Source organism: Aspergillus aculeatinus (assembly GCF_003184765.1).
Source record: "Aspergillus aculeatinus CBS 121060 unplaced genomic scaffold BO66scaffold_112, whole genome shotgun sequence".
Taxonomy (NCBI): domain Eukaryota; kingdom Fungi; phylum Ascomycota; class Eurotiomycetes; order Eurotiales; family Aspergillaceae; genus Aspergillus; species Aspergillus aculeatinus.
The window spans coordinates 4,256-13,357 of record NW_020291581.1 but is presented as its reverse complement, the minus strand read 5'-3'; the positions used below and the strand labels follow the sequence as shown (position 1 = coordinate 13,357).

General features: G+C 48.2%; 1 protein-coding gene across 1 annotated transcript; it reads right to left on the bottom strand.

The window, feature by feature from the left end:
- Positions 1–578: 578 nt before the first annotated feature.
- BO66DRAFT_444711 (uncharacterized protein) lies at positions 579–1,271 on the bottom strand (the record flags this gene model as incomplete). Its single annotated transcript, XM_025651611.1, has 1 exon — positions 579–1,271. The coding sequence occupies one exon, from the start codon at positions 1,269–1,271 to the stop codon at positions 579–581; it is 693 nt and encodes a 230-aa protein (XP_025497533.1).
- Between the last annotated feature and the right edge of the window lie 7,831 nt (positions 1,272–9,102).

Sequence of the window (9,102 nt, the reverse complement as noted above, 5' to 3'; positions counted from 1 at the left end):
GCACGAAAAGAGTTAAATTGGTACCCACAAGGGTATCATGGTAGAATTCTTCCACGTCAGATATGTCCTCACGGATAGGTTGAACGAGACATTCGCCATCTAGACAAGAATGGTAGGTCCATCTAAATGGTACTTGGTAGGTCTAGCCAGACAGAGAGGGAGGTAAACAGGTGGTATGCCCCCGTATATGAGAAAGCAACAAACAAGTGTAAATCGACGAGTTCCTCCCACAAGCCCAGTGCGTTTTATGCATGCTCATAACGACAAGAAAGCAGACATCCTCCCAGGCAAAATTCAAGACATGCTAAAAGTGACTTTCAAGTGGCAAATAACGAGCGTAAGAAAAGACAAAGAGAATCAAGAAAATAAGACAGACGAAAGAAAGAAAAAAATAATAATAACGTAGAGGTATCGTCGGGGTCGGCCGTGAAACAAAGATGTGTTAGGTAGCGGTGGACTAGGAGTAGGTAAGAAGAGAGAGGGGGGAGAGAGAGAACACGCGCTGATGAGCGCAGGAGGCAAAGAAATGACTCGACCACCAGGCGGATGCTGATGAAGCTATCCGAAAACAGGATTATCTACCTCGCAATTCGTCGTCTGCGCACCGTTTCTTTGTCCTCGCGCATCCATGGATACCAGGTCCCTACCCACTCAATAACTCCAAATTTCGGAGCCCCCGAGTCGGCAACTCCCGCCCCCTCCCGCAGAAAGTCGCCGTCACGCATGCGGCGCTGCTCCCGTAATGTGGGACACTTCTTCTCTTTGATGAAGCGGTAAAATTTGCATTGGATTCCTTGGAATCCTCGTCGCTGCCGATCGGGGAACTGCCTGTTGAAGCTTTCACGGACCTCCTTCCATTCTTGGCCGAGGTCCACACGGTGGTACCAGATGAAATACATCTCTTCTTCTTCGTATTTGGGCCGGGGAGGCCGCCGTCGCTCCGCAGCATTGCTGGAGCTGCTAGATACCGAATCGTATCGATCACGAGAGTAAGGATCCGGGGAGGATTCCACCGATCGTGTCCGGTAGGGCAGGTATCCCTGGTCCTGCGAGTCCTCCCGATAAGGATGGTGGCTCTCTGAGTAGGAAGTATAGAAATACTGATTCGGACTGGGCGGGTATAAGGGCGAGCCGTGCTGGCTATATTGTGACCGAGTACTGGTAGTTTCGCTTTCTGCGGATGGATTCAATAGGGAATCAATGGCCATGCGGCTCTGACGAGACGAGGCAGGCAAGTAGCTCGCCCGGTGCTGCTCGTGAATGGCCTGCATTTTCGACTTCGTTGGCGTTTGTGACGAATTCTCTCGAAGATGGTTGTCTTGCACAAGTACACAGGATTCAGCGTAGAATACTATGATGGATCAAGGCGAGCCACAGTGGGAAAAGTACCGGGCACCACTGATAAGAAAGCAAGCAAGAAAGTAGATGCAAGCTCAGATTGAACTCGCACCTTTTGTGTAAGAAAAAGACGGGGTAGCAACAACAATGAGGAAGGAACCACTAGGGACTCGACTTCGGTATTAGCAGGCAAGATGATATCTCAAATAGTAGAGAAACCAGGGTAGTCAAGAAGACTCGAGAGACGGGGAACCAAACGAAGAAGAGAGGAGAGAGAAGAATAAGAATGATCGAAATGAAATTGGAGCACGGAAGATCGAAGCCACCCAAATGTGATAGATAGTAGGGGTTTAGTTTCCGCAACAAAGGCCAAGGTAGTTCTTTTTCCTCTCCACGGGGAGCGAAGTAGAGTGCCTGGGCTCTAGGCGGATTAATGACGTGGGAAGACAGAAAGAAGAAATGTCAAAGTAAAAAGAGGAGCTGTGCAAGATGGAAATCCTTCGGGCCAGCCTTCCTCCTTAAAGCATTACCAACGCCGCACGAGACTTCCGGTTGGATTTCCGGTTGAGGGCAATGGCGACCAAGGGTCCCGGTTAGTGGTGTTTAGTTGTGCTGACCCATGCAGCGGTACCAGAGCCCTGGGACGGACTGGCCTGTGATAGAGGCCGACGGTGACTGCGCCCCCAGTGTCGTCGTGGGGGGGGAGGGATTGTATGTCGCTTCTATGGCGGGTAAATGAGGTTGACCGGAGTGATGCGTAGCGCCAGCAGCAGCAGCAGGAGCAGGGGTGGGTGGTAGCGTGGTGGTAATGGGTGGGTGGGTGGGTGGGTGGTGCGTCGTTTGGTAACAGGGACGAGAGGGGTCGAGGCGAGGCAAATGCAAGAGGCGAAAAGAGCCTTGTGGTGATGATTATTGTGGTGATGGTGGTGGTGATGGTAGTGGTGGTAGTATCAGTAGTACTTAGTAGAAATGGCTGTCTGGTGATGTTGATGCTTTTCTCCTTTCGTACCTTCCACTTCTAGTACTTCACCTCCGCGGGGAGGCCCTCTTTAAGAGTTATATACTGTACAGAATTCGCCCCCAGATAGATTTAAAAAGAATAAACTTATCAAGTCTGCGGAGATAATGCCCTTGAAAACAGAGAAATTATGATTGAAAGAGGACAAAATTATTCCTTTGTCCCATAAAAAATATAGGAAAAGAGAAATTAAAAGAAAGGAAAAAAAGACAAGACAAAAAAAAAACAATTCCCCAGCGTAGAGCTTGTTTCTTATATGCAAGGATGTTGTCTGGAATGTTCATTCAGTCATTTTGAAGGATTTGCCACTTTTCTCCACGACAAATGGAGCCTCCGCAAGTTCTAAACGGTAAGAAGTGTAATACTGATAATAACAATAATAACAATATTAATATTAACAATAATCTTGCTGATGTGGATGTCATGGACGGATGGAACAGTTCGGGGAGTGGAGATCATCCAAGGATCACGTTGGCAGGCAAGCAGGACAGACAGACAGACAGACGTGCAGTTCATGCTGGAACAAATCAGTGTTCGTGTACTGACTTACATGGACTAGTCCCCGTTGGACCGGGTAATTACATTGCGGCTACTGTATTTTAAAAGTTCTCCATTTTTTTAGAAAAAATTTTGTTTTCTGTTTTAAAATGACTATTCTTCGAGCGAGGGATGGATGGAGGGGAAAATACCTGGGCTGATAGTAGAGAGGAAAACCAATGGATATGTTTATTTATCTTGAATTCCATTCGATCGAATGTATTGTTACCCACCCCCTCCGAGACGACGGATCCACTGACATTGAATGGAAGCAAGCCAGCCTAGTGTTAGTTCATGCACCTTGCTCCATCATATCGAGAATCAAAGATGTGACCCCCTTTCCCCGACAGCATTAAAGGAGCCGCAAGAAAGAGCTTTGACTGAAGCAGAAGACCGACGGTGAGCTCGGTTGGAGGGAATATTGACGCAGGAGATTAGATTTCTTAAGTCAGTGCCGCGACAAACGAATCAATCAATGATGGTTCATAGTGCGATGGAGTGATCAGTTGGACCCGTGTTCCGATGATGGACTAAGCTCCGCGGGTCCAAGTCAATCAATCAATCAGTTTCCGAACTCGCACGGTCGTCTCGATGCTCATCATTCAGGGTTGACGGAATGCCGGATGACTCCCAGGATCACCCCCAAAACATCAGGCTGAAGCTTGAGGGTTGGTTGACCCCATATGCAGGCGCAGCGGGGGAACAGAGGATAGAATCAGACAATCAAAAGAAAAAAAAATACTAAGGAACGGACGGATCTATCCTCGTCCTTGCACGGACTCTCCCTCTCGCGCGCGAGGCCATGCAGTCATGAAGGATGCCTTTCGAAAGTTCTAATTCAGGGGACCGTACGGTTTTCTCGCCTACCTACCTGGCTTGTCGCATGCAGCTCGCCTGCTGGCTGGGGGCACAAATCGATCGGCCTATTGGGGTCATGACAAATACTCGATGCGACTGATGAGTAACTAGTCAAATTGAGGTATACTTGCACGATCCCGACAGTTAACATAGCAAGCGATCATAATGAGATTCCGTAGACCTAGTGAGCTATGTCTGATTGTAATTGACATACCGACTTCTTTGCTCTTCCGTGAAACAACGTAACATCCGATGCTCATGGAGAAGTTTTCCTGGGCTATCGACTCGGAAGGCCAAGTCAGTCAATATGTTCGTGTTGAGATAGGAATTCAAAGCCTTCCCTTCCTCTCTCTTCCATCTGTCTTCTTCCGTCAGAGATCCGACCATGAAGAATGTGTCATGCTTGTCGTATTGTTCATTACGGCAGCAAGGGCTCGTATTTGGTTCCCCACCAGCATTCCTCCTGCACAGGAAAAAGGATGCGGACGTATTAAGTCCATACAAGTCGTCTTAATGTCTCTCAACCAGCATCATACAGTCAAGAATGGAGACAAGAAAGGGGCGGGGGGTAAGATTTGCTCGAGGGCTCATGTAACTCATGTAACTCATGTATAACCTGATGAATGTAAATCAACATGAAATTAGGTCCAAGAACTTTACCAGTTGATGACGATGACGCGGTAAAATTACGCCCGCCCGCCTACCCTGCAGCCCTGCCATTGCAGGGGAAGATTCAAGGCAAATACGGAGCTGATAGGTCCGTTCCATGGCTGCAAGACGGGTGGACCGAAACGAAGCATTGCAGGGTTCAAAAGTCAGCCACGGGCGAAAGAGGAAGGAAGGCCAAAAGGAAAAAAACAAAAATCTAATCACAAAACTAAGGTAGAGGAACATCAGACGACACCGGGCCTGCTTGGATGGCCGGTTCGTTTGCTCCTCCTCCGGTGCAGTGTGGCACTCTGGGGGTGTGTGGATTCATCTTCATCTGCTGCTCCTGTACAGTAAGTACATTGCAAGCGGTGGAGCCGTGAATTGCTAACTAGTCTGGGAATTAATCAGTTCAATGTTCGCCCCGAAGTCCCCGACATCTACTCTAAATTAAATCCGTCATCTCTGGGGTTTCCACCGGGTCTCGACCCATCTAGGAGCAAATGAGAGTGAATGAAGAAATACATTTCTTCCAACTGGGAAAGAGATTGGCTCGGTTAGTAGTAGTGCACCGGGAACACGTTCGGTGGCAGGAAATAATCCGACAGCTAGTCGTAGAAAGGGAGAGGAAGAAAAGAAAAATCAGGAATACTAAGGAGGCCTTACAGTATGTCAACTGTCGGTGGGGAGGGAAGATGATCTGGAAAAGCAAGGTGAATCCTTTGAAGTAACATGCAGAACTGCCCTTTACCCGTGCTCCGAAAGTTATAGGGCAAAACAGGAATGAAAGGCAGCCGAAGCGGTATGATTCTCCAATCAACTATATTAAACAGATAACAAGAAAACAAATAAACACAGAAAAAGGTAAAGGGTCGGAAGCCGAAAAAAATGATCAACTGCAGCATTATCTCAATACAGTAGAGGGCGAATCGATGCTTGCTGAAAATAAAATAAATTGGGGAGAGAGAGGGGGGAGGGGGATGACTCGGGCTTGCGAAATCGCTGCAAGAAAAGAGAAGAGAGGGAAGAAAAAAAAAAGACGCAAGACCACCAGACACAGAAACAGCAATGGTTGGAAGCGACCAGCCAACAAAAGGGCGCGCATAGCCCGCGTCTATTGGGCGCGGAATGGAATCAGCAACCCAACCTGCAGTGGCTTTGCTAGTGTACCAGTCTGTCGGGTCCAACCTACGAATAATATCGAAGCTCTATATTTGCCTAGCTCTTATGGTCTCAGATTGCGCAGGGCCGCTGCTGAAGGACAGCCAACCTGACAACCAAGCGGTAGACACGATGTGGGTGGGACCTTCTTTCCCTTCCCCCCGCCTCCCTCCTTCCCTCCTTCCCTCCTTCCCACCCTTCAAGCCCACACAGCAATGCAGCACATCATCACACCGTACAGCTTCTAGTATCTATTGCCCTATCGATTGCGAGATTATGGTCCACACTGCCTTGCCCATCGATGCAGAGTACAGAAAAGGGGAACAACCATGAATGCCACCCCAGGCCATGTTACTGGACTACACTACTCGACTCGACTCGATCTTTCTGAATTCCCCATTATCCGACAGGTTTACTGTATGTACTACTACGAGTACTAGGTAGTAGTCCTAAGCACTAGGCTGTACCCTGCACAGTCAGGTACTCTGTACTACGGTGTAGATACCAATCTGCAGAGCCTGCTGCCAACACATCTCTGCAGAGGTGAGCCGATCACTTTCTTTTTTCTCCCCTCGCAGTCGTCATGAAACGGGATGAGCTCATGTCCCACTACCCTCCGCAATAATTGAGAGGGGTGAGGGAGGAGGGTGAAGCAGGGAATATGGCCGGTTTTTCACGTGTTCCAGGTCTGAAGCTGATATGCATGATAACGAGCGGCAAACTACACAAGGGGAACCCCCCCCCCTCCTCCCCCATCCCCTCACACACAACCACTACCACTGATATACAAAATTCGTCTTCCATCATGTACAGGACTGATTGAGCAGAAAGTCATGATCCGACTGACGGTTCGCAAAGGGCTCCTGACGAGCCTACTGAGACCCAGCCAAAGCTCATGATAATTGACAAGAGGTTATAGTGGATCTTATTATAGGGATGCCAAGACCGACTGCATGAGGAGAAATCTGGAGTGATTTGTCAACCTTCTTCAGCAAAGCTACTAGTAGTGCTGCCTGTCAAGCCTATGAGTACAATGATTGGCAGAAGCAATATTTCCATTCATCTAGAGGGAGGGAGGCAAGACCCAACACTGCTACTAAGCCTGTTTAGGTAAACAGTCAGGAAATGGTGGGTGGTTGTCGGCTGAGGTCCAAGTTTTTGGCAGCGGATTCACCCTCTTAGATCCCGAGACGGCGAGTCTAATTCCGAATGCTGTGCAGGTGTAAAGAGACCAATGGGAAGTGGGTGGACCTACAGAGTGTTAGACCTCAAATGACGAAGAAATGAAGAAAAGAAGAGAAAAGAAAAAACAGCCGAGAGACAAGCAGATTGAAAAGAAAAATCAACAAGACAAATTAAGTTTGCGGAAGCTCTTTCTTCTCCCCAGCCATATATCGGTGAGGTGCCCTGTATTGTCCCTGATACCTGATACCTGATACCTGATACGACAGAGAAATTTGTTTGTTCTCAACAATGAAAGGAAGATGCAAGATGCTTACTTGGCCCCGGAGATAGATACAGATTAAAAGATTAACAAGTTACAGATTGCAGACTGAAGATTGCAGATTGAAGATTGCAGATTGAAGATTGCAGATTGCAGATTGCAGATTGACTACCTAAATAATTCTACAGGAAAGAATCCCCACAAGTCGGCTGTGGCACCGATCAACTTCGGGTTCTTTTTTAGACGAGCCAACGAATCAAGGGTCAAGATGGAAGGTGTTCTGGACGGCCAGAGCGGTACCTCCGCGTGTGGATTATCGATTGGGTTGGGGCCGGGACACGGGGAGGAAAGAGGGGAACGGAAGAGCTTACGGAAGAGTCTTCAGTAGCTACTAGGTACCTAGTACGGTAGTACCTAACTACTAGCACATACTTAAGTAGTTTGTATGAGTAGTTACAGACAGTCATAGTTACTCATACCATAGGTTGAAGACTTAAACTCTTAACTTGAAGGAAGGGAGGGGCGGCCGACGAGCGGCGAGCGGCAGCGGCAGTGGCAGTAGTTAGTGCCAAGTGGTAATCAATTAGTTAGTACCTATTTTGTCACGGGCGGTCTTCTTCCTTCCTTTGCAGCTCCTTCCGAGTCCTCTCACTCTCAGGCTCAGGTCTTGACTTCGTGGTGCCTGCCGACGACTGCTGCAACCTGGATTGAGGTCCTTTGTTAGTCCAGGCCGCTGCAACCTTCGCTCCCCCCTTCATCCTCTTCTCTCTATCCATCTGTCTATTCTCATCTCAGCAGCATCCATCATATGTTCTCGATTTCGTTTCCATGCATCCCAGTACGGAGTACGGAGTACTGCGTGCTTACTTCAAATTCGTAAGCGAAATATCATTAGAAGAAAAAAAAATGTCGGTGTGATCTCCGGAGCCGAAAAGCTCACCAAGTGGAGAGACTACCAGCATACCATTCCTAAAAAGCTACGATATGTCTTGCAAAGTCATCTTCATTTCCTCTCATCCTACGTACGGCGCAGTGTCACTGACGCGAACATGACGACGGTGACATACCATGCAAGTAACAGAGCTCGGTGTAGAAGCTGAGATTGGTTGCTCAATAACAACAACCATGTCTGCGGCACAGTCAACTTGCGCAAGCTTTCAAAGCCTCATTATCCCCCTCCACTCCCCCCTTCCAGAGCGCATAATTGCGTCTCTGTGTGTGGAGAACTTTTTTAGGCGCCTGTGCAATCGGAGTCTGGCACTCCATGCTATCAATTATGACTTTGCCTCAAAGCAGTCGGTTCATGGCCTGCTCTGCCGCCGGTATTACTGGACTATACTCCGTACTCACAGCAGACTTGAAGCACGTATACTGCATACCTTCTACCTGCATTGCTACATAGGATTAATCCAATCTTGCGCCCGTGTCTAGACCAGACATACGCCAGTGCCTCCGCGGAGATATCGACCAGCCTTCCTCTCTCCTTCCTCCCCGCCATTCCACAGCCAGCGATTTGAATGGGCGGATGATCGTCCACTTGCTTGTGCCTGTTGTAGATCTCTTTTGAACTTCGGCAGAGTTGAGTCGGCAAAGTGGGCGTGGTATGAATGTACAGTACCATACATACTTCATACAAGGGCACAAGAAGCAAGACAAGCATTGCTGCCTTATTTGCTTCCTCTACACCGTTGCCAGTTGAACCTAAATCTTCTTCCAAAGCTCCAGGGCCGAAAACCTTTCCTTGTCTGCCTTAGTTCTCCCCTCGCCGTCTCGTCACACGCGTACCCGCAGATGTGTTCAATCACGTGAGTTTCTACTGTCAAGGATTATGAGGACCTAAGCCTATGAGAACAGCTTGTTTGAAGAGATGGCGCACTTGGACAATTTGATGGACATGGAAAGAACAAAGAAAATGCTTCGCCAGGGGCTGGCTTTCCGGCGAATAGAGATATGGAGGACAGGGTCCTGACTCGTAGTCAAGTACTGTAAAGCACTCGAGACTTTTTCCCTGTGACAACTATCTCCTGCCGAGGTACTGGCCAGCAGACATGGCGTTGTTGTTGTTGTTGTTGTTGTTGTTTTTTTTTTTTTTTTTTTT